Source organism: Oncorhynchus mykiss, chromosome 16, assembly GCF_057628025.1.
Source record: "Oncorhynchus mykiss isolate SJ-2025 chromosome 16, ASM5762802v1, whole genome shotgun sequence".
In the NCBI taxonomy this organism is placed as follows: domain Eukaryota; kingdom Metazoa; phylum Chordata; class Actinopteri; order Salmoniformes; family Salmonidae; genus Oncorhynchus; species Oncorhynchus mykiss.
The window spans coordinates 58089596-58115240 of NC_143037.1; the positions used below are offsets into that span (position 1 = coordinate 58089596).

The 25645-nt window shown below is 44.4% G+C and overlaps 1 protein-coding gene across 2 annotated transcripts; it reads right to left on the reverse strand.

Annotated features, from left to right (window-relative positions):
- Positions 1 to 1815: 1815 nt before the first annotated feature.
- On the reverse strand, positions 1816 to 24144 carry actr8 (actin related protein 8). Of its 2 annotated transcripts, XM_021566550.3 has the most exons (13): positions 23666 to 24144; positions 23146 to 23316; positions 15620 to 15730; positions 14479 to 14583; positions 14146 to 14319; positions 9491 to 9584; positions 8249 to 8381; positions 6381 to 6534; positions 3543 to 3638; positions 3270 to 3410; positions 2869 to 3142; positions 2465 to 2628; positions 1816 to 2296 (listed from the first exon to the last, which is right to left on the reverse strand). In XM_021566550.3, exons 1-13 carry the CDS (start codon positions 23807 to 23809, stop codon positions 2153 to 2155), a joined length of 1905 nt encoding a protein of 634 aa, XP_021422225.1. In that variant the 5' UTR covers positions 23810 to 24144; the 3' UTR covers positions 1816 to 2152. The 2 variants fall into 2 exon arrangements, with proteins under 2 accessions (XP_021422225.1, XP_090059615.1); XM_090203489.1 differs by lacking the exon at positions 15620 to 15730 and having other exon boundaries at positions 23666 to 24065.
- Positions 24145 to 25645: the final 1501 nt, after the last annotated feature.

Below are 25645 nucleotides of genomic sequence, written 5' to 3' on the forward strand. Positions count from 1 at the left end.
GTATATACAAGAGTAAGTGGACACCTTCAAATGAGTGGATTGGGCTATTTCAGCCCCACCCATTGCTGACATATGTGTAAAATTGAGCACACAGCCATGCAATTTCCATAGACAAACATTGGCAGTAGACTGTCCATTCTGAAGAGCTCAGTGACTTTCAACATGGCAGTCATAGGATGCCACCTTTCCAATAAATCAATTTGTCCACTTTCTGCCCTGCTAGAACTGCCCCAGTCAACTGTAAGTGCTGTTATTGTGAAGGGGAAACGTCTAGGAGCAACAACGGCTCAGCCGCAAAGTGGTAGGCCACACAAGCTCACAGAACGGGACTGCTGAAGCGAGTAAAAAGCTTCTGTCCTCGGTGGCAACACTCACTACTGTGTTCCAAACTGACTCGGGAAGCAACATCAGCACAACGGTTCGTCTGGAGCATCATAAAATTGGTTTCCATGGGCGAGCAGCCGCACACAAGGCTAAGATCACCATGCACAATGCCAAGCGTCGGCTGGAGTGGTGTAAAGCTCGCCGCCATTGGACTCTGGAGTGATGAATCCCGCTTCACCATCTGGCAGTCCAACGTACAAATCTGGGTTTGGAAGATGCCAGGAGAATGTTAACAGCCCCAATGCATAGTGTCAACTGTAAAGTTTGGTGGAGGAAGAATAATGGTCTGGGGCTGTTTTTCATAGTTCAGACGAGGCTCCTTAGTTCCAGTGACGGGAAATCTTAACAGCATACAATGACATTCTAGACGATTCTGTGCTTACAACTTTGTGGCAACAGTTTCAGCATGACAATGCCCCCGTGCACAAAGCGAGGTCCATACAGAAATGGTTTGTCAAGATTGGTGGGATGAATTGGAACGCAGACTGCGAGTCAGGCCTAAATCACCCAACCTCACTAATAATCTTGTGGCTGAATGGAAGCAAGTTCCGCAGCAATGTTCCAACATCTAGGGGAAAGCCTTCCCAGAAGAGTGGATGCTGTTATAGCAGCAAAGAGGGGACAAACTCCATATTAATGCCCATGATTTTTGTAATGAGATGTTCGACAAGCAGGTGTCCAAATACTTTTGGTCATGTAGTGCATGTTTAAATCAAATTTGATTTACTAGGGGTATGATGAATGACACTACAGGAGTTAGTCATAGCATTTTACTGTGACAAGCATCACTGATCGTTTAAGTATAGCGTCCTTACTGGTGCTCGATCTCAGATCCTCTGCGTCGCAAACACACGTCTTAGCTAATTGTGAAGTAGAATAGGTACACGTTCATAAAAAAAAATGGTTTTGTTATTTTACCCTTTTTCTCCCTGATTTCGTGGTATCCAATTGTTAGTAGTCACTGTCTTGTCTCATCGCTACAACTCCCGTACGGGCTCGGGAGAGACGAAGGTTGAAAGTCATGCGTCCTCCGATACACAACCCAACCAAGCCGCAATGGTTCTTAACACAGCGCGCATCCAACCCGGAAGCCGACCACACCAATGTGTCGGAGGAAACGCCGTACACCTAGCGGCCTGGTCAGCGTGCATGCGCCCGGCCCGCCACAGGAGTCACTAGTGCGTGATGAGACAAGGATATCCCTACCGGCCAAACCCTCCCTAATCCGGACGACGCTAGGCCAAATGTGCGTCACCCCATGGACCTCCCGGTCGCGGCCGGCTGCGACAGAGCCTGGGCTCGAACCCAGAGTCTCTGGTGGCACAGCTAGCACCCGGGAGGCCACGTTCATAACATTTTACCGTTAAATATGCCTCAAATCAAATTTCTTCCAACATACATAAGGTCTATAAGAAATGTCAAAACAGTAAGTCCTTCAAGAAATAAGTATGTTTTTAATCAAATTTAACATCCACAATGCCAGAAGAAAGAAACTGTGAACAAAACAGCTATTTAAACGATCTACCACACAGGCACCAGTTAAACTGTCAGAAAGACATGCAGTACACATTACACTACACAATATAAGGTACTAAGAGAGAGATGTTGAAGCCTACGAGGGACAGTGCCCAGGTTAAGTATTTGCCTTATATTGTGTGTCCGGCAGTCTTTCTCTGTGAGTAGTACCTGTGCCAATGTTTTACTGTCTAAAGTAATGGGCTTCTCCCTCTGTGCTCCCTTGTTCCAGTGGGATGTAGTCTGGGGTGGTTCACCAGACAAACGCAGCCCTCTCCCTCAGCATGCGCACACCAAAGCGCTGCCACTCCCTCTGGTGGATCCACATCTCCTGGGTGGTGTCCAGGCAGGCCAGCACCGCTCCCCCCTTCCACGAGATCAGGCGAGGGTCCATATCCTGGAAAACACAGCCATTAAAACACCTCTGCTTGGAGCGACACACAAACTCCTGCAAGATTGCATTTTATACCCACTGTGTTAGACTAGATATAAACACCTGGTCTTCTGCATGCCTCAAGACCATGTTAGTCCACTGTAAAGCCAGTGTACGTAGAAGCCAGTGTACCTTGGGTCGTGTGATGACCTCCACGCTCTCCACCACCCTGCGGAAGGAGGGAGGCATCTTGTTGAGGATGCGGTGCTGCAGGAACTCCTGGGCCCTGTGAAACAGCAGGCCTCCCCCCACCACCAGGATGGAGCTGTACATCTTCCTCTTGGTCTCGTCAGATGCTGGGCACAAACAAAATACACACAAAACCTAACATTCCCCTATCAAAACATCCAACATTGGAAACCACTGCTTAGAATTCACAATTTACCCTCACTTCATAACAGAATAATGAATATCATGTCCAATAATGTTTTATCTATATCTTATGTTTATTATTTAGTGTTACCTCGTGTTTATGGTAGAATAAAATAAGATACTGTATTATAGGACAGAGTTTTGAAGCAGGATATTTTGCTTACCACAGCAATCGATGCTGTGTAGGATGGCTTTGTCCAAGCCTAGCGCTTTGCCCTCAAACTGGGTCATGGCAGTCTTCCTGGAGAGGAGTGCTGAGGGAGGCTCCTCCATCTCTGCTCCTCCCATCAGGCAGTCGTTCTGGGAGTGTCCCAGCTCCACATCCTGGCCATGGGCACCACCTCCACGTTCTGAGGGGTCCCCACCCTGGCTGCTCAACTCCCCCTCGAACCCAGGCGGCTTGGGAAGGGATTTACGCTCTGCTGAGGCTTTAGAGGACTGAGCATAATAATGGGAGAGGGAGGATGAGATGGAGAGAGGAGGAAGGGAAAGGTGGAAACAGAGAGAGGAAGTATCAGCCAATCAGATAGTTCTAATAGGATCGAGTCAGGTGTTCCTAGACTACCTGGTCCTGCTTGCTCTGGGTTCCCAGTAGGTAGTGTTCATCATGTGGGTCCTCTGGGTCACCCTGAGATCTGTGCTGCAAGGAGGTCATCTTCTGGCCCACTATTCCAAACGTGGTGGGGTAGAACAAGGCCATAGGAGCCTGAGGTACACAAACGATACATTGTGACAGCATTTATTATGTCATATTTATTATAGTCATCTTCAATATCAAAATTGGGCTTCAAAACCACAATAATCTGCTTTACCACTGACAGCCCTTGTGTATACATACCTGCAGTTTCTCATCGCCAAGTCGAACCTGGTAAAGAAGTGCAGGGGACTCTGGGAAACGGGTGCGGAACTCGTGGTCTTGAAGCCCAGAGATGTCCTGGAGAAAAAGGGAAAAGAGCTGAGCATGTAGAAAAGGGGTATCACCTTTTATTCCAACGCCCCGTTCTTCAGTAACGCACCTTATTTCAGCTATGGCCTTATAGCCCAGACGGAAGACCATGATTCATTAGTTGGCCATTTGAAACTGGCATGTTGTGATGTAATGAAATAAAGGCCATAACCATACAGTTCACACTGCAAGACCAGGGTTGGAGAGTCCTTACATTGAAAAGTGCAACAGGGACTTAGTTATTAGGGCACACCATAGAAGAAACTAAATCAAAATTGAATGTCACATGCGCAGAATACAACGGGTGTAGACCTTACAGTGAAATGCTTAAGTACAAGCCCTTAACCAAAGATGCAGTTGAAAAAAATACCTAAAAAATAAGCGATAAGAAAAACAAGTAATTAAAGAGCAGCAGTAAATAACAATAGCGCGGCCATATACGGGGTGCACTGGTACAGAGTCAGTGTCATTGTGCGGGGGCACCGATGTCAAGGTAATTGAGATAATATGTACATGCAGGTAGGTTTGTTTAAGTTTTAGAAAATAAATAGAGTAGTAGTAGCAGGGGGGGAGGGGGGTGCAAATAGTCTGGGTAGCCATTTGATTAGATGTTCGGGAGTCTTATGGCTTGGCAGTAGAAGCTGTTTAGAAGCCTTTTGGACCTAGACTTGGCGCTCTGGTACCCCTTGCCGTGCGGTAGTAGAGAACAGTCTATGACTAGGGTGGCTGGAGTCCGATGATATTTAGGGCCTTTCCTCTGACACCGCCTGGTATAGAGGTCCTAGATGGCAGGAAGCTTGGCCCCGGTGATGTACTGGGCCGTACGCACTACCCTCTGTAGTGCCTTGTTGTCGGAGGCCGAGCAGTTTCCATACCAGGCAGTGATGTAACCCGTCAGGATGCTTTCGATGGTGCAGCTGTAGAACCTTTTGGGGATCTGAGGACCCATTCCAAATATTTTCAGTCTCCTGAGGGGGAATAGGTTTTGTTGTGCCCTCTTCACGACTGTCTTGGTGTGCTTGGACCATGTTAGTTTGTTCGTGATGTGGACACCAAGGAACTTGAAACACTCAACCTGCTCCACTACAGCCCCGTCGATGAGAATGGGGGCATGCTCGGTCGTCTTTTTCCTGTAGTCCACAATCAACTCTTTTGTCTTGCACCACATGATCAGGTCTCTGGCCTCCTCCCTATAGGCTGTCTCATCGTTGTTGGTGATCAGGCCAACCACCGTTGTGTCATCAGCAAACTTAATGGTGGTGTTGGAGTTGTGCCTGGCCGTGCAGTCATGAGTCAACAGGGAGTACTGCAAGGGAATGAGCACGCACCCCTGAGGGGCCCCTGTGTTGAGGGTCAGCATGGCAGATGTGTTGTTACCTACCCTTACTACCTGGGGGGGGGCCCGTCAGGAAGTCAGGATCCAGTTGCAGAGGGAGATGTTTAGTCCCAGGGTCCTTAGCTTAGTGATGAGCTTTGAGGGCACTATGGTGTTGAACGCTGAGCTTTAGTCAATGAATAGCATTCACACATAGGTGTTCCTTTTGTCCAGGTGGGAAAAGGCAGTGTGGAGTGCAATAGAGATGGCATCATCTGTGGATCTGTTGGTGCGGTATGCAAACTGGAGTGGGTATAGGGTTTCTGGTATAATGGTGTTGATGTGAGCCATGACCAGCCTTTCAAAGCATTTCTTGGCTACAGACGTGAGTGCTACGGGTCGGTAGTCATTTAGGCAGGTTACCTTACTGTTCTTGGACAATGGTGGTCTGCTTGAAACATTTAGGTATTACAGACTCAGACAGGGACAGGTTGAAAATGTCAGTGAAGATACTTGCCAGTTGGTCAGTGCATGCTCGGAGTACACGTCCTGGTAATCCGTCTGGCCCAGCAGCCTTGTGAATGTTGACCTGTTTAAAGGTCTTACTCACATCGACTGCAGAGAGCGTGATCACACAGTCATCCGTAACAGTTGATGCTCTCATGCATATTTCAGTGTTGTTTGCCTCAAAGCGAGCATAGAAGTTATTTAGCTAATCTGGTAGGCTCGTGTCACTGGGCAGCTCTCGGCTGTACTTCCGTTTCTCGTCTGCAATAGTTTGCAGGCCCTGCCACATCCGACGAGCATCAGAGTCGGTGTAGTACGACTCGATCTTAGTCCTGTATTGACACTTTGCCTGTTTGATAGTTCGTCGGAGGGCATAAACTTATAGCTTCCCACTCCTTGAAAGTGGCAGCTCTACCCTTTAGCTCAGTGCGAATGTTGCCTGTAATCCATGGCTACTGGTTGGGGTATGTAAGTACAGTCACTGTGGGGACGATGTCCTCGATGCACTTATTGATAAAGCCAGTGACTGATATGGTGTCCTCCTCAATGCCATTGGAAGAATCCCAGAACATATTCCAGTCTGTGCTAGCAAAACAGTCCTGTAGTGTAGCATCTGCTTCATCTGACCACTTTTTTTATAGACTGATTCACTGGTGCTTCCTGCTTTAAAATTTTCTTGTAAGCAGGAATCAGGAGGATAGTGGTCAGATTTACCAAATGGAGGGCGAGGGAGAGCTTTGTACACGTCTCTGTGTGTGGAAGTGGTATTTTTTTAACCTCTGGTTGCATATTTAACATGTTGATAGAAATTCTGTAAAAATAACTGTTTCTTAAAATGGACAAGTTAAAGAAGCTCCTCCCTTTTTCAGGCTTCCGATTGATGCCTTATGACTTTGATGTTTAAGTACCTGGTCAAGGTGGCAGAAGGTCTCTTTGAGCTGTTGCAGCAGGATGCAGTCCACCCTGTTGGAGAGCTGACACTCCCTGTATGGGAAGCCTGCCCTCTGCAGGAGCCAGAAGAAACAGCGGGTGACATCAGCACCCCCGTATGCCAGACACAGCCTGCAGGAGGACAGACATGTACAGTCGTTGCCAAAAGTTTTGAGAATGACACAAATATACATTTTCACAAAGTCTGCTGCTTCAGTGTCTTTAGATATTTTTGTCAGATGTTACTATGGAATACTGAAGTAATAATTACAAGCATTTCATAAGTGACAAAAGGCTTTTATAGACAATAACATGAAGTTGATGCAAAGAGTCAATATTTGCAGTGTTGACCCCTTTTTCAAGACCTCTGCAATCCACACTGGCATGATGTCAATTAACTTCTGGGCCACATCCTGACTGATGGCAGCCCATTGTTGAATAATCAATGTTTGGAGTTTGTCAGAATTTGTGGGTTTTTGTTTGTCCAACCGCCTCTTGAGGATTGACCACAAGTTCTCAATGGGATTAAGGTCTGGGGAGTTTCCTGGCCATGGACCCAAAATATTGATGTTTTGTTCCCAGAGCCACTTAGTTATTACTTTTGCCAAGGTGCTCCATCATGCTGGAAAAGGCATTGCTCGTCACCAAACTGTTCCTGGATGGATGGTTGGGAGAAGTTGCTCTCGGAGGATGTGTTGGTACCATTCTTTATTCATGGCTGTGTTCTTAGGCAAAATTGTGAGTGAGCCCACTCCCTTGGCTGAGAAGCAACCCCACACATGAATGGTCTCAGGATGCTTTTTCCTGTTGGCATGACAGGACTGATGGTAGCGCTCACCTTGTCTTCTCCAGACAAGCTTTTTTCCAGATGCCTCAAACAATCAGAAAGGGGATTCATCAGAAAAAATGACTTTACCCTAGTCCTCAGAAGTCCAATCCCTGTACCTTTTGCAGAATATCAGTCTGTCCCTGATGTTTTGCCTGGAGAGAAGTGGCTTCTTTGCTGCCCTTCTTGACACCAGGCCATCATCCAAAAGTCTTCACCTCACTGTGTGTGCAGATGCACTCACACCTGCCTGCTGCCATTCCTGAGCAAGCTCTGTACTGGTGGTGCCCTGATCCCGCAGCTGAATCAACTTTAGGAGACGGTTCTGGACCTTGCTGGACTTTCTTGGGCGCCCTGAAGCCTTCTTCACAACAATTGAACCGCTCTCCTTGAAGTTCTTGATGATCTGATAAATGGTTGATTTAGGTGCAATCTTACTGGCAGCAATATCCTTGCCTGTGAAGCCCTTTTCGTGCAAAGCAATGATGACGGCACATGTTTCCTTGCAGGTAACCATGGTTGACAGAGGAAGAACAATGATTCCAAGCACCACCCTCCTTTTGAAGCTTCTAGTCTGTTATTCAAACTCAATCAGCATGACAGAGAGATCTCCAGCCTTGTCCTCCTCAACACTCACACCTGTGCTAACGAGAGAATCACTGACATGATGTCAGCTGGTCCTTTTGTGGCAGGGCTGAAATGCAGTGGAAATTTGTTTTTTGGGGATTCAGTTAATTTGCATGGCAAAGAGGGACTTTGGAATTAATTCAATTTTATTGGTCACATACACGTGTTTAGCAGATGTTATTGCGGGTGTAGCGAAATGCTTGTGCTTCCAGCTCCGACAGTGCAGTAATATCTAACAGTTTCACAACATATAAGCAAAATACACGTAAATCAAAGTAAGGAATGTATTAAGAATATATTTACATATGTGTCAGAGCGGCATTGGACTAAGATACAGTGGCATAGTATAGAGTACAATATATACATATGAGATGCATGATGCAATATACCCACCTGGAGTTGCGGTGAGACACCCCGTCCTCCACACAACACAGACTGGTCTTCTGGTCGCCCACGTCCACCACACAGGCACTGCTCAGGCCACTGCCGAAGGTAGCACACACAGACTCCTGGTGGACTACGATCGCTGCAGACCAAGGAGCGACAATCAAGTTTCAAAGTCATATACACAAGTACAGCTAAATGCATTTCTGGCCAGCTCTAAACCCAACAACGCAGTAATCAATAACAATGTTATACTAAACATAACAATGTAGAACACAAACACAAGAAAAAGCAAGCAAACAAGCTATATATACAGGATCAGTTCCAGTACCATATTTACTAGGGTTGTGCCGAGTAGCCAGACAAAACGAGTATCCTAACAGATATGGGCAAATTTCTGGATAAAATTACGGTCCAAGTATTTTTTGTAATGATATATATTTTCTGGTGACAGCACACATCTTTCTCATGTCAGTCAGTAATGTGAGAGGTTCTACATGGTCTAAATAACTCCACTGGCTGTCTTTAAAGAGAAGGGCGGGCTCTACTTTGATCCTTCTGCTCTGGTTGGATAAGAGTGAAGCTGTATTTCTCCATCCACTCGGTTCATCATTTCACCAGATCAATTTTCCTTGCATGTTTTTGGTCTGATCATTCAGATTGCTGCTGCCAGGCTACTACTATGATAAATCACATTGCAAGGACATTTGCTATAAAGCTATCAATGTGCACAATATCTAACAAGCAGGCAAGGGTATGGAGAGAAAAAATGAAACACTGATGTGCATTCTGACTGAGTAACAGCAAACGTGGCTGCCTGTTGCAAGTTGAGGACACAGACACACCTCTCTGCTCCTATTCTACAGCTTTTTTTGCAGTGAGAACGTGCAGGGAGGTACATTGCCAACATCTACTTAACACTTCATTTTTTTCAGATCACGAGTATCATCCGATCCGACTATTTAATGTCAACTTACGGATATGAGTATGTGGGTAAAACAAAGCGCAAAAGTAAATATGTATAAGGGAAAGGTGACTAGGCATCAGGATATGATAAACAGCAGTGTATATGATGATGTATGAGTGGGTGTGTGTAAAGTCAGTATAAATGTGCATATTATGTGTGTGAGCAAATTATGAAGTGAGTGTATGTGTGAAGGGCCCTGTAAGTGTGCATAGACAGTGCAACAACAAAAAAACATGAATAATACAAGGGTCAACTCAGGTGTAGCCATTTAGTGTGTATTGTACCTGAAAAGCCCATGTTGAGCAGCAGCATGTTGACCAGTTCCTTGATGTGATGCCTGTTATAGATGTCAGGGACTAAAAGGATACATCTGTAATACTGCCAACCCAACAAACAAGAGATTAGATCAGAGTACAAAATAAAACTGACCACAACATTGTCTCTGCTACATGTTATGATTTGTTAGGTTTAGTCAGGTAAAAAAAATATATATACAGTACCAGTCAAAAGTTTGGACACACCTACTCATTCAAGGGTTTTTCTTAATTTTTACTATTTTCTACATTGTAGAATAATAGTGAAGACATCAAATCTATGAAATAACACATATGGAATCATGTAGTAACCAAATCAAAATATATTTATATTTGAGATTCTTCAAATGACCTCTTAAGTCGACCCACTACTTTTTCGAACATTCTGTTAAAAATCGCGCAACATTTCAGCGTCCTGCTACTCATGCCAGGAATATAGTATATGCATATGATTAGTATGTGTGGATAGAAAACACTCTGAAGTTTCTAAAACTGGTTAAATAATGTCTGTGACTATAACAGACCGTGAACAGCAAGCGAAATCCCAAGAAAAACCTGGTCACAAAAACCACAGAAAAGTATTAATCCGCCAGTCTCTGAATTGTTTATTGCAATCAAAAATATATATCCGGGAGCTTGCAGTTCCTACAACTTCCACACGATGTCGCCAAAAACGTCATTTTCATTGACAAAAATCCTTTGTGTAATGACAAATAGATCCTTCATTTCGTCCAGCATACAGGAAAAGATTTTTGGAAGAGAGAGAAAGGACAACGTTTTCTTCAGTAGCTGCTATTGAATACAGATCGCCCAGTGATCAATTTGATCGATTATTAACGTTTACAAATACCTAAAGTTGGGTTAGAAAAGTAGTTTGAAGTGTTTTGTCAAAGAATATAGGCAACTTATATAATTTTAAAAAATGACGTTGCGTTTTGGAACGGAGCTGTTTCCTGAACCAGACAGGCTATACAAATGGATATTTTGGGCATACATGGACGGATTTAATCGGGAAAAAGACCCAATTGTGATGTTTATGGAACATATAGGAGTGCCAACAAAGAATATCATCAAAAGGTAATGAATGTTTTATATTTTATTTCTGCGTTTTGTGTAGCGCCGGCTACGCTAATTATTTTGTTTACGTCCCCTTCAGGTATTTTGGGGTGTTGCATGCTATCAGATAATAGCTTCTCATGCTTTCGCCGAAAAGCATTTTAAAAATCTGACTTGTTGGCTAGATTCACAACGAGTGTAGCTTTAATTCAATACCCTGCATGGGTGTTTTAATGAAAGTTTGAGTTTTAACGAGTACATTTAGCATTTAGCGTAGCGCATTTGCATTTCCAGGTGTCTAGATGAGACGTCTGCGTCTCAGGTGGGAGTAAGAGGTGACCATTGTGCTGTTGTTGCTGTTAGAAATACTAAAGTTCCTAAGACAACCCCACGCTTTATTTGTAAGAGAAATTAATTTTAAGAGTTTAATAAGCAGGCTTTTTTTCATGATTTGTTTTATTTTGACTGGACCCAGATTGAGCTTATTCCTGTGGAAACTGCCTGGAAATTCTTTCATGATGTTTTCTTCCAAATAGGAACCAAACAAGAAAATCATGTTCTGATGCTGATTGGCTTATTTTTAGGCAGCTACAAAACAAGTGTTATTTTCTTCTCAGGAAGACAAAGTCTGAATATTTTGTCTGTTACCACTGATAACCTGAATGACCCTAGAAAGTTTTAGAAGGCTATTAAGTCTATGTCTGGTAACGGTAATGTTAATGATTTACCGTCATGTGTATTGAAGGACTCTGTTGCTGTATTTGACAAAACTGAAATGCTGAATTGTTTCAATGCGCACTTTGTATCATCTGGTAGGCTGTTTGATTCAGTATCCTCGGTCTTTGTACAACCCCGTGTGGATGAACCAGTGAGAGTTGGTAAAACTTTTAGCTTTTTGCCATTTTCAGTGCAGGTGGTACATAAAAGCCCTGAAATCCATAGATCAGAGAAAGCTTGCAGGTCCTGATCTTCTTGATCACTGATTAAACTGGCAGGTGATTTCATAGCTTAACCACTTACATATCTGTTCAATTTAACTCTGGAATGTAATGAAATTCCAAAGATCTAGAAATCAGCATTTGTCCTACCACTTTTAAAAGGAGAAGATCAACTCTTAAATAATTATAGGTCAATCTCAAAGCGGTCACCCCTGGAGAAAATACTTGAAACCCTTGTGAGTGAACAGCTAAAATAGTTTTTATATACTAACTATTTCATCAATGTACCAATCGGGCTTCAGGGAGAAGAATAGCACAATTAAAGCAGCCATGAAGGTTTTAAATTATATCACTGAAGCCTTTGACAAAAAACAGCACTGTCTCACTTTTTATTGGTCTCTAAGGCTTTTGATACAATTGATCATGCTATACTGAGGCAGAGATTGTCAGGCGTCGGTCTTTCGGAGCATGCAGTTGCATGGTTTGCCATCTATCTGTATGATAGAACTCAGTGCACTCAATTTGATGGGCTCATGTCTGTTAAACTGTCTGTCTGTAATGGTGTGCCCCAGGGCTCTGTACTTGGTCCCCTCTTATTCACTATTAATATAAATCATTTAGACAAAAATTTGCAAAATGCTCAACTTCTCCATTATGCTGATGATACTGTAATTTGTTGTGCTTCGTCTTTCACAAAAGATTTCCAGAAGTTGCAAACTGCTTTTTATACTGTTCAATTGAAGTTTTCTAAAGCAAGAAATAGACCTTTGAACCTTTCACCTATTCACCTTTCACCTGCTCATGCAATGAGATTGGAATTGTATCATCTTGGAATTTTAATTGATGAAGGCTTCTTTTAAATTGCATATTCAACAACTTACAATTTTTTTTTTTACTGAAGCTGGGATTTTATTTTAGGAATAAGGCGTTTTTCCTTTGAAGCCAGAAGGTGGCTAGTATCAGCTACATTTATGCCTTTACTAGACTATGGGGATATTTTATATATGAATGCTTCCGCTCAGTGTTTGAGATCAATTGACAGCCTTTACCATGGAGCATTGAGACGTATTTTAAACTGCAAAATCCTTACGCACCACTGCACTTTATTTACCAAGGTTGGCTGGCCTTATCTAGTCAATCGTAGGCTCAGTCACTGGTATACTTTTATTTACAAAGCCATTTTGGGGTTACTACCATTATATTTGGGAATTTTTATTGTTCAGAAATGTGGTGGGTACTCTCTTCATTCGCAGGACTTTATCCTGATAACTGTTCCAAATGTCCCAACTGAATTTGGTAAAAGGGCTTTTATGTACTCTGCGCCAACGGCTTGGAACGCCTTACAAAATACTTTTAAACTGGAAGAACTTGTCCCGCTTGGTGTTTTTAAATCACTGTTGAAGGATTTTGAGGCCGATTGTTGTTAATTTGCTGTTTTATGATTTTGTTATACTCTTGTGAATTATATGGTATTTTACTAGATTACCTGTAGTTTTTCTTGTTGTCTGTCTGAAATTGTGTAATGACTTAGGGCTGCCTATCTTGGCCAGGATGATCAGCCCTTCCTGGTTAAATAAAGGTTTTTAAAAAATGTAAAATGAGGGCCGCCATAGGAAAGGAAGACCCAGAGTTACCTCTGCTGCAGAGGATAAGTTCATTAGAGTTACCAGTCTCAGATTGCAGCCCAAATAAATGCTTCACAGAGTTCAAGTAACAGACATCTCAACATCAACTGTTCAGAGTACACTGTGTGAATCAGGCCTTCCGTCAAATTATGGCAAAGAAACCACAACTAAAGGACACCAATAATAAAAAGAGACTTGCTTGGGCCAGAAACACGAGCAATGGACATCAGACTGGTGGAAATCTGTCCTTTGGTCTGATGAAACCAAATTTGAGATTTTTGGTTCTGACCGGCGCGTGTCTTTGTGAGACGCATCTCTGCATTTGTGGTTCCCAACGTGAAGCATGGAGGAGGTGTGATGGTGCTTTGCTGGTGACACTGTCAGTGATTTATTTAGAATTCATGGCACACTTAACCAGCACGGCTACCACAGCATTCTGCAGCGATACGCCATCCAATCTGGTTTGCGCTTAGTGGCACAATCATTTATTTTACAACAGGAAAATGACCCAACACACCTCCGGGCTGTGTAAGGGCTATTTGACCATGAAGGAGAGTGATGGGGTAAGTCAGATGACCTGGCCTCCACAATCACCCGACCTCAACCCAATTGAGATGGTTTGGGATGAGTTGGACCACAGAGTGAAGGAAAAGTAGCCAACAAGTGCTCAGCATATATGGGAACTCCTTTAAGACTGTTGGAATATCATTCCAGGTGAAGCTGGTTGAGAGAATGCCAAGAGTGTGCAAAGCTGTCAGCAAGGCAAAGGGTGGCTACTTTGAAGAATCTCAAATATAAAACATATATTTTGATTTGTGTAACACGTTTATGGTGTTACTACATGATTCCATATGTGTTATTTCATAGTGACGACATCAAAACTATCATTCTACAATGTAGAACATCTAAATAAAGAAAAGCCCTTCAATGAGTAGGTGTGTCCAAACTTTTGACTGGTAATATTCAGGCACTGTAGTGTGAAGTGAGCCAATTGTCTGTCCTGTACCTTGAGGTCTTTTAGGGGGATTTCCAGTTGTTTCTGGATGACGTGGCTCCAGATGGCCTCCAGATCGGCCAGGACAGCAGTCAGAGAACCCCCTGCACCGCCGTGCACATTGAGCTGCCCCCTGCTGATGGGCCAGTGCACGTTGTAACAGTCAGTGGGGTTTACATACAATGCCTGCCATTAGGACAGAGGGGAGAGAAAACAAAGCAAGAGAGGAGGGAGAAATCAATGATTGACAAAATGACAAAGGACTTATATACTGAAAACAATTTCTGAAAGTAACCTGCTCTTTAACGTGCATGTATTGTGTCCAGATGTGCTGTACTCCCTCACCTCCTCTCCCACCAGGTGCTCTGGATGGTGTGCTGTGGTGGTCCACTTCATCCTGGAGCTAGTGTCCAGACCTGCTGGTCGAATCAGTCTGTTATAAGACCTGGCCTGCAAGACAACATACCCAAACAGACTATCAAACGGTCGTTCACGAGCTGCGAGACAACAGGATGATTTTGGCAGGACAGTATAGCCTACATGAATACAAAATGTAATAAATGCTCAAAGTTTGTACCGACATATGTTGTTTATTGAATATCATTACATAATATACATCCTCCAATTGCAATTTTTGCCCACACATAGTCTCAAAATAATGTTATATTTTTAATACCCAGTTAGGCATACATACTTTCAAAATAGGCCATCACTACAGTCAATCGTGAATGATGATAATTCTTCAGGTTTTACCTGTGAAACATTCAACCTGCATCTGCATGCCAAACATTTGATCTCAGTCAGTTTATATAAGCATTGAGCTTCTACCATTACTTGTTTTGTTGTAAATTAGAGCATATAGTGTTAAACTACTCCACCTTCCTGTAGTTTTTTTCAATCCAAGCAATTTCTGCCTAGTGCCGCGCACTGTTGAGTTTTGGCCGCATAAGAAAAACAATGTGAATATTCTGCTAACCATGCTAAAAATAAATGACTACGGTGGTGTTTTGGTGTAACATTGTTAACACTATGCTATTTTGGGGGGTTATGTAGAACACTAATTAATCTGTATGTGAAATTCCAAGGCAATTGATTTAGCTTTGGTCTAACTTTACTAAACGAGAACCATTGTGAAAAGTGCCGGAGCAACATTCTGGCAGCACTACACCGAACAAGCTATTTGAAGCACACTTATCCTACTTTTTTGCCATGAGCCGAATTTGGTGATGCAGAAAGAGCGCAGTGACTATACGAGACAGGTTGTAATGTCAGACTGAAATACGGAACAAATCTACATATTTTTTTGTAAATTAGTGGTGTTTGAATTTGTTGATAAAATGCAGGACATGATTGTTTGTAGAACAAAATCTGGGACTGTCCCGCACAATCAGAGACATGTGGTCACCTGATTGTGCTGTAGAACAGACATACACACCGGCTACATAGGTAAAGATACGTAGAGCCCTGCACATACAACTACACACACCTGTTCAGCAGACACGGGCGTCCTCCGTACGCCATTGGACATCTTCTTTGACCAGATGGCCTGGTCAACCATTTTGAGACCATTCTGCCTCTGTTCATTACTCTCTGGTTTCTTTGTTGAGAGAGAGTACACATTGGAGGATTATAGGGGTGGCAGTGTGTATATGTGTGTGTTGGTAGGGGGTCAATTTCACGCCATATGTATTGAATTCAAAATCAAATAAATTGTGAACATGAAAAATAAAGTTGAGAATGTAAACATATTTTTGAGGACGGGTGAGATAATGATGTTGAAATCAAAAAACAAACATTTGAAAGCAAAATGTATAGAATTGTAAACAAAAAAATAAGACATCAAAAGCAAAACCCCAAAACTTGTAAGCAAATCATTTTAAAGCGAGAGCAAAACTATGACAAATGTTTTTTATATATACAGTGCCTTGCAAAAGTATTCGGCCCCCTTGAACTTTGCGACCTTTTGCCACATTTCAGGCTTCAAACATAAAGATATAAAACTGTATTTTTTTGTGAAGAATCAACAACAAGTGGGACACAATCATGAAGTGGAACGACATTTATTGGATATTTCAAACTTTTTTAACAAATCAAAAACTGAAAAATTGGGCGTGCAAAATTATTCAGCCCCCTTAAGTTAATACTTTGTAGCGCCACCTTTTGCTGCGATTACAGCTGTAAGTCGCTTGGGGTATGTCTCTATCAGTTTTGCACATCGAGAGACGGACATTTTTTCCCATTCCTCCTTGCAAAACAGCTCGAGCTCAGTGAGGTTGGATGGAGAGCATTTGTGAACAGCCGTTTTCAGTTCTTTCCACAGATTCTCGATTGGATTCAGGTCTGGACTTTGACTTGGCCATTCTAACACCTGGATATGTTTATTTTTGAACCATTCCATTGTAGATTTTGCTTTATGTTTTGGATCATTGTCTTGTTGGAAGACAAATCTCCGTCCCAGTCTCAGGTCTTTTGCAGACTCCATCAGGTTTTCTTCCAGAATGGTCCTGTATTTGGCTCCATCCATCTTCCCATCAATTTTAACCATCTTCCCTGTCCCTGCTGAAGAAAAGCAGGCCCAAACCATGATGCTGCCACCACTATGTTTGACAGTGGGGATGGTGTGTTCAGCTGTGTTGCTTTTACGCCAAACATAACGTTTTGCATTGTTGCCAAAAAATTCAATTTTGGTTTCATCTGACCAGAGCACCTTCTTCCACATGTTTGGTGTGTCTCCCAGGTGACTTGTGGCAAACTTTAAACAACACTTTTTATGGATATCTTTAAGAAATAGCTTTCTTCTTGCCACTCTTCCATAAAGGCCAGATTTGTGCAATATACGACTGATTGTTGTCCTACGGACAGAGTCTCCCACCTCAGCTGTAGATCTCTGCAGTTCATCCAGAGTGATCATGGGCCTCTTGGCTGCATCTCTGATCAGTCTTCTCCTTGTATGAGCTGAAAGTTTAGAGGGACGGCCAGGTCTTGGTAGATTTGCAGTGGTCTGATACTCCTTCCATTTCAATATTATCGCTTACACAGTGCTCCTTGGGATGTTTAAAGCTTGGGAAATCTTTTTTTATCCAAATCCGGCTTTAAACTTCTTCACAACAGTATCTCGGACCTGCCTGGTGTGTTCCTTGTTCTTCATGATGCTCTCTGCGCTTTTAACAGACCTCTGAGACTATCACAGTGCAGGTGCATTTATACGGAGACTTGATTACACACAGGTGGATTGTATTTATCATCATTAGTCATTTAGGTCAACATTGGATCATTCAGAGATCCTCACTGAACTTCTGGAGAGAGTTTGCTGCACTGAAAGTAAAGGGGCTGAATAATTTTGCACGCCCAATTTTTCAGTTTTTGATTTGTTAAAAAAGTTTGAAATATCCAATAAATGTCGTTCCACTTCATGATTGTGCCCCACTTGTTGTTGATTCTTCACAAAAAATACAGTTTTATATCTTTATGTTTGAAGCCTGAAATGTGTCAAAAGGTCGCAAAGTTCAAGGGGGCCGAATACTTTCGCAAGGCACTGTATTTGAAAACGAATGCAAAAAATGTTTTCAGTTAAACTTTCCCAGCAACCAATCCTATTGAATACATTTAGCCTACGCTCTTGCCTGCATGTACTGCCTTTTCGTTACGCTACTCATATCTTTGCTTTCGATGTCGATTTCTTTGCGGTCACTGCCAGTCTTTTCAATTGCGAGTTTTGGCATTATTTTTCCGTGAAGGGCGGGGTATAGAGGGAGGAGTAGACAATGGGTCTCCATTGGTCTAATAAGCATATTATTTTACCTGATAATAGACTACTAATGATAATATAACAACTTCATATACCGACCTAGTAACGTTAAGTCGCCTAGGTAAACTTAGCTGACCTTCAATTGAGGTAATTCAGCAGAGTTCTGAGACACTTTTACAAGTCATTGTAACTCTGAAAATATATAAATTGGCAAATATTACCAATTTATATTTATAATTTTACTGACGGAGGTGGCGGAGTGTTTTTGTGACCCCAGTGTCCAGTCCCCACCCCCCCATGAGCACTCTGGAGCACAGCCTCCCGCAGTGCTTTTGGGACCACCACCTGCCACCTCTCCCGTAGATGATTCCTTCCATGCCCGCTGTAGCACAACATCAGCCAGCCGCAGTCTCTCAAACTTTGACCACAACCCTTTGGCTGTCACCTCTTCCCATGGTGGCCTCACCTGCACCTCTACCCACTGTAGCACTGGCTGTAGGTCTGTGTCCCGTCCCTGCTGCTCTAGGTCTGTGTCCCGTCCCTGCTGCTGTAGGTCTGTGTCCCGTCCCTGCTGCTGTAGGTCTGTGTCCCGTCCCTGCTGCTGTAGGTCTGTGTCCCGTCCCTGCTGCTGTAGGTCTGTGTCCCGTCCCTGCTGCTGTAGGTCTGTGTCCCGTCCCTGCTGCTGTAGGTCTGTGTCCCGTCCCTGCTGCTGTAGGTCTGTGTCCCGTCCCTGCTGCTGTAGGTCTGTGTCCCGTCCCTGCTGCTGCCCCCATTCAGCCATGTTGACGGTCTGCAGCTCACAACAGACAGGCCCGCTCGCCCGACACACTGTGGCCCAGACCCCTTCCTCTGCACACAGCGCTCTCTCCCGTCCCTCTCTCCGCCCACAGTGGCGGCAGCCGTCTGCAGTACAAGGCCGACGGGACATGGCGTCGGCGTTGGAGTGGCGTGCCCCTGCCCTGTGCACCACTGTGAAGTCATACGGCTGAAGCTCCTCCAACCAGCGAGCCACCTGTCCCTCTGGCTCTCTGAAAGACATGAGCCACCTATGAGCAGAGTGGTCCGTCCTTACAGTAAAGGGCAGGCCACCCAGGTAGTACTTGAAGTGTTTGATGGAAGCCACCACAGCCAGGAGCTCCCACCGGGTGACACAGTAGCGGCGCTCATGTTTGTCAAATGTTTTGCTGAAGTACGCCACCACTCTCTTCCCCTCTGGCCCCACCTGGGCCAGCACCCCACCCATGCCCACATTGCTAGAGTCTGTGTCCAGGATAAAGGGCATGGTGAGGTCAGGGGGGGCGAGCACGGGGGCCTCGATCAGTGCACGTTTGAGGGTGTTGAAGGCTTCGTCACACTCCACTGTCCCAAGTGAAGGCCTTGTCCTTCGGCAGCAGGCGGTTCAGGGGAGCAGCAACGCTTGAGAAGCCCCGTACAAACCTCCTGTAGATCGAGGCCAGGCCCAGGAAGCTCTTCAGCTGACGCTGGTCGGTGGGGGTGGGTCAGTCTCTGACAGCCCCCACCTTGTCCTCCATGGTGCTGATCCCCTCCTTCCCCACTCTGTGGCCCAAGAAGGAGACCTCTCTCCTTATGAAGTGGCACTTCTCGGGGTGGAGCTTCAGACCTGCGGCAGCCACCCTCTCCAGCACACGCCGTAGTGCCCCCAGGGCTGACTGGAAGGAGCTGCCATGGGCCAGGATGTCATCGAGGTATACCAGACACTGCTGTCGGGAGCCAGCTCACCTGTGACTGTGCGGAGCTGCACAGTTGTGGGTTCACACTGAGTCCAACCTGGCACAATATCTGGCCTCACCAGGGTTACTGTGGACCCAGTGACAACCAGGGCGGAGCAGGGCACCCACTCCACAGTGACAACAGGCTCCACCAGCTTGCCCTCGTCTGCTTCCCCCAGAAGGTTATGTTTGGCAGCATGTGTGAAGGATGCTTTATTGCGAAATAGGAAGCCAATTATAGATTTAACTTTGGATTGGAGATGTTTGATGTGGGTCTGGAAGGAGAGTTTACAGTCTAACCAGACCCCTAGGTATTTGTAGTTGTCCACGTATTCTAAGTCAGAGCCGTCCAGAGTAGTGATGCTGGACAGGCGGGCAGCGATCGGTTGAAGAGCATGCATTTAGTTTTACTTGTATTTAAGAGCAATTGGAGGCCACTGAAGGAGAGTTGTATGGCATTGAAGCTTGCCTGGAGGGTTGTTAACAGTGTCCAAAGAAGGGCCAGAAGTATACAGAATGGTGTCGTCTGCGTAGAGGTGGATCAGAGATCATAGACAGCAAGAGTGACATCATTGATGTATACAGAGAAGAGAGTCGGTCCAAGAATTGAACGCTGTGGCACCCCCATAGAGACTGCCAGAGGTCCGGACAACAGACTCTCCGATTTGACAAACTGAACTCTATCGGAGAAGTAGTTGGTGAACCAGGCGAGGCAATAATTTGAGAAACCAAGGCTGTCGAGTCTGCCGATGAGGATGTGGTGATTGACAGAGTCGAAAGCCTTGGCCAGATCAATGAATACGGCTGCACAGTAATGTTTCTTATCGATGGCGGTTAAGATATCGTTTAGGACCTTGAGCGTGGCTGAGGTGCACCCATGACCAGCTCTGAAACCAGATTGCATAGCAGAGAGGGTATGGTGAGATTCGAAATGGTCGGTAATCTGTTTGTTGACTTAGCTTTCGAAGACCTTAGAAAGGCAGGGTAGGATAGATATAGGTCTGTAGCAGTTTGTGACAAGAGTGTCCCCCCCCTTTGAAGAGGGGTATGACCGCAGCTGCTTTCCAATCTTTGGGAATCTCAGACGACACGAAGGAGAGGTTGAACAGGCAAGTAATAGGGGTGGCAACAATTTCGGCAGATCATTTTAGAAAGAAAGGGTCCAGATTGTCTAGCCCGCTGATTTGTAGGGGTCCAGATTTTGCAGCTCTTTCCTAATATCAGCTGACTGGATTTGGGAGAAATTGGGAAGGCTTGGGCGAGTTGCCGTGGGGGGTGCAGTGCTGTTGACCGGGGTAGGGGTAGCCAGGTGGAAAGCATGGCCAGCCGTAGAAAAATGCTTCTTGAAATTCTCAATTATTGTGGATTTATCAGTGGTGACAGTGTTTCCTATCTTCAGTGCAGTGGGCAGCTGGGAGGAGGTGTTCTTATTCTCCATGGACATTACAGTGTCCCAGAACTTTTTTGAGTTAGTGTTGCAGGAAGCAAACTTCTGCTTGAAAAAGCTAGCCTTGGCTTTTCTAACTGTGTATAATGGTTTCTAGCTTCCCTGAAAAGCTGCATATCACGGGGATTGTTCGATGCTAATGCAGAACGCCATAGGATGTTTTTGTGTTGGTTAAGGGCAGTCAGGTCTGGGGTGAACCAAGGGCTATATCTGTTCCTGGTTCTAAATTTCTTGAATGGGGCATGCTTATTTAAGATGGTTAGGAAGGCATTTAAAAAAAATATCCAGGCATCCTCTACTGACGGGATGAGATCAATATCCTTCCAGGATACCCCGACCAGGTCGATTAGAAAGGCCTGCTCGCTGAAGTGTTTCAGGGAGCGTTTGACAGTGATGAGTGGAGGTCGTTTGACCGCTGACCCATTACTGATGCAGGCAATGAGGCAGTGATCGCTGAGATCTTGGTTGAAGACAGCAGAGGTGTATTTAGAGGGCAAGTTGGTTAGGATGATATCTATGAGGGTGCCGTGTTTACGGCTTCGGGGAGGTACCTGGTAGGTTCATTGATAATTTGTGTGAGATTGAGGGCATCAAGCTTAGATTGTAGGATGGCTGGGGTGTTAAGCATGTTCCAGTTTAGGTCGGCTAGCAGCACGAGCTCTGAAGATAGATGGGGGGCAATCAGTTCACATATGGTGTCCAGAGCACAGCTGGGGGCAGAGGGTGGTCTATAGCAGGCGGCAACGGAGACTTGTTTTTAGAGGTGGATTTTTAAAAGTAGAAGTTCAAATTGTTTGGGTACAGACCTGGATAGTAGGACAGAACTCTGCAGGCTATCTTTGGAGTAGATTGCAACACCACCCCCTTTGGCAGTTCTATCTTGTCTGAAAATGTTGTAGTTAGTCAATGTCATTAGCTAGCACCCATAGAGGCTCTCCAGGCTGCCTGCGTCTATTACTCAGTTCGGAGTGCAGTAGCCCAGGCTGTACACACTGTCCATAGCGCCTCCTCGGTGCTCCCACTAAAGCACCATAATGACGTCTGGGGGCTAATCAATATCAAACAGGCCAGAGCATCATCCGAGAGGCATAAAGCCAACTGCAGTGCCCGATCTTCATTTGACCACCCCCTAAAATGAGCTAACAGTTCAAATTGAGCATGAAAAGCTTCCCAATCCGCCTTACCGGAATACTTCAGGGTCTTAAATGATACGGACACAACCGGGAACTGGGCGCCGCCATGTTTGTTTACATCCTGAGCCCCAGATTCCTCCGCCACCCCTTCGGTCCGCCCACCAGAATCCTCGCGTAGCACAGTCGACGAGGCACTCATGTCCGCCTCAGCCGCCATCAGTCTAACGTCCTCCCTCAAGCGGCCTCTGACGCCCTGGCGATCTCCGACGTCCATGCACACGCACCTCCTTGGCCATAATCGTCCCCTACCTCCACCTTCACTTTCGGATTCCCTCAAAGCATTTTCAACCCTGTTCTCACCAACGGTAGCTAGCCAAATAAGTCAGCTAGCTAGCTGGCTAACTTTTATCAACGTTCTTACTTCTGACACCAATGTAATGGCCAGACTAGATCATAAAGGAACAATTGTCCACAGAGGATTGAGTTAACGAATTGACGGTTTATTAACCCAACTTTACACAGGCTACTGTTTGGCCGTAGCCCACACCAAATAAATGAAAGATACCCTACAAACCAACTGTGACCTTCTCTTGTGAAGAACAGAAGTAAGAGGAAGAAGAATGGCTAAACCTGGTCTTAACTTCCAATGCTCCATCCCCCTGCCCAACCCCCCTTCACTCCGCCAACCGCAAGGAAGACCGGCATCAGAACATTCCAGGCATTCCCGTGATTGACAGATAGCAGGTTGATTGGCATGTCGGACCCTGCGAACACTGGGTACTGGTAAGTGCAACACAACCAACTAATAGCCTAACACATAACACACAGCTGTCTGTGCGGGTCGCTACAATATGTTAACATTCTCAATTTTTCATGTTCACGATTTAGTCTATTTTAAATTCAATACATATGGCGTGAAATTGACCCCATATATGTTGGTCATTTTTGACTCACATTCAGGCCTTCTCTCACCAGCCATCCATCCTCATATCGGGGCTGGCACGTTTGTTTATGTCTGCGGGCTATGACGTGCGGGACAGTCGCAGGAAGCGTGTCGGTTGCTCTTCCAATTCTCAATGTTTTCGATCCAGGGTGTAACACAACGATAAAGTTGCTTTGAATTTGCTGTGAAGGGAGATGTAAGGTCACAAAATGTATTCATAAACAAGGAAGCAAACAGAACGGGGACTGCAAGACAGAGTAACCTTGACATTGTAGTGTGTAATTGTGGGCTTTGGGTTCTGTGTTCAGTTTTTTTATTTAGAAAATGTGACGTCGGAGTTCCAGTCCGCCAGCTAGTAGCGCCTTCGTAAATCGTTGAGTCGGCAAGCTGCTAGCTAGTTAACATTAGCCCATGTGTAGCTGCCATAGCAGTCTGTGCAAACTAAACATTATTCCCATATAATTATTTAATATGTTCGTATTTGAATCTCATATCAATCCTTGGCCCGTTTAACGCTGCTTTGCAACTTACTTCTTGAAGAGGCTCTGGGATAACCGGTGGTGCGATTGGTCTTTTGATACCACGCTGTTCCTTTTCTTTCTCTTTCTCCTTCTCTCGCTCCTTTTCCTTTTCTTTCTCTTTGCCGTTTTCTTGCTCTCTCTCCGCTTGTGTCATTGTGGAGTGTCGTGGGCAATAAAGCTAAAACCAAATCTGTATCACAGTTTCTACATTAGTAGCTACTAACATAACATCAGTTTGCTGGACAACCATGACTATTCCCATGATTTTAATTGGGTGGCCGACCATAAAACGTAACAGGAAAAATATCGTCCAATATCTACACTTAGCACACCAAAGAAAGAAGCAATGTAGTGTAATGACCCTGGGTTTATAAACGCAGAGCCAATAGCGCGCTGGACTTCGGGATGGAATGTTAATTTTTTTTACAAGTATGGATATTTGCCTATTAGTTCTAGGCCGCCGGTGTCAGGTCTGGAGCTTGAAGTCACGAGTTCAAAAGCCAAAAGCACTGCGGTCTGCCCTAGAAAGCTATGTAAATTAACACAATTAGTTTATTATGATCAAGTTCAATCCCCACAGTGAATTATTTTAAAGTTCGCTACAAATCGAAATATTTAGGGTGCGTTTGTCTGTCAGATAACTGATGAATTTACAAACACCAGTTGAAATGACCGTTGAAATGACCGTGTCAGTACACATCTGCAAAAAACGTAATTAAATTGTTAAATAAATAGATACAAAAAATAATAATTCTAAGTAAAAAGAAAATATTTAGTAACTTCTTATAGCCCCTTTAATGCAACAATACTTCTTCTATTACAAAATCTATTTTCGTCTTGTGCTAATGATGAGTTCACACAGCAGCTCTTCCTTCTCAGTATTAAAGTCCAGACTATCAAACCTAGAATAAACTGTAAATAGTTCAGACTCTGCAAATACAATGCAATGCTTTTTCATTGAACATTGGGCTCAATGTCGTTGGTTGGTCATCCAGAGAGGGATTTGTTCCCTACAATTTACGATCCTCTTCATTCCCATTTTGGGTCACTTTGGGTCCACTATTTTACCGTTATGCTCAATTCTGACAGTCTCCCTACACATTAATCACTATATTTGCCACAACTTTATAATTCATGTACTTTTTATATTATGTATATCCTAATATGCACTTTTATCTCCCTTCCGGGAGTTTCTGTTTTCTCTGTGTAATAAATATGGGCTAAACAGCTGCCTCTGATTGGGAACCATACTAGGCCAACAACGTTGTTCACAACGTTGACATCACCAAACCGCTCGCCCACACGACGCCATACACATGGTCTGCAGTTGTGAGGCCGGTTAGACGTACTGCCAAATTCTCTAAAACAATGTTGGAGGCAGCTTATAATAGAGAAATTAACATTTAATTATCTGGCATCAGAGCTGTTGCCAGAGAATTCAATGTTAATTTCTCTACCATAAGCTACCTCCAACATTGTTTTAGAGAATTTGGCAGTACGTCTAACCGGCCTCACAACTGCAGACCATGTGTATGGCGTCGTGTGGGCGAGCGGTTTGGTGATGTCAACGTTGTGAACAGTGTGCCCCATGGTGGCGGTGGGGTTATGGTACGGGCAGGCATAAGCTACAGACAATGAACACAATTGCATTTTATCGATGGCAGTTTGTATGCACAAAAATACAGTGACAAAATCCTGAGGCCCATTTTTTTAAAGGTATCTGTGACCAACAGATGCATATCTGCATTCCCAGTCATGAAATCCATAGATTATACCCTTATACTGTATGGACAGATGCTGGGAGATGAGAAGCAAGTACAGGGAGTGAATATTTGTCACGCCCTGACCTTAGAGAGCCTTTTTTATTCTCTATTTGGTTAGGTCAGGGTGTGACTTGGGTGGGCAAATCTATGTTTCCATTTGTTAGCCTAGTATGGTTCCCAATCAGAGGCAGCTGTTTATCGTTGTCTCTGATTGGGGATCATACTTA

Coding starts and splice junctions, on each gene's coding strand:
- actr8 (XM_021566550.3), bottom strand. CDS start 23,809: ATGACACAAGCGGAGAGAGAGCAAGAAAACGGCAAAGAGAAAGAAAAG. Junction 6,535..8,248: donor GTGTCTCACCGCAACTCCAG/GTGGGTATATTG, acceptor GTCCTCCTGCAG/GCTGTGTCTGGCATACGGGG. Junction 3,639..6,380: donor CCTTCTGCCACCTTGACCAG/GTACTTAAACAT, acceptor CTTTTTCTCCAG/GACATCTCTGGGCTTCAAGA.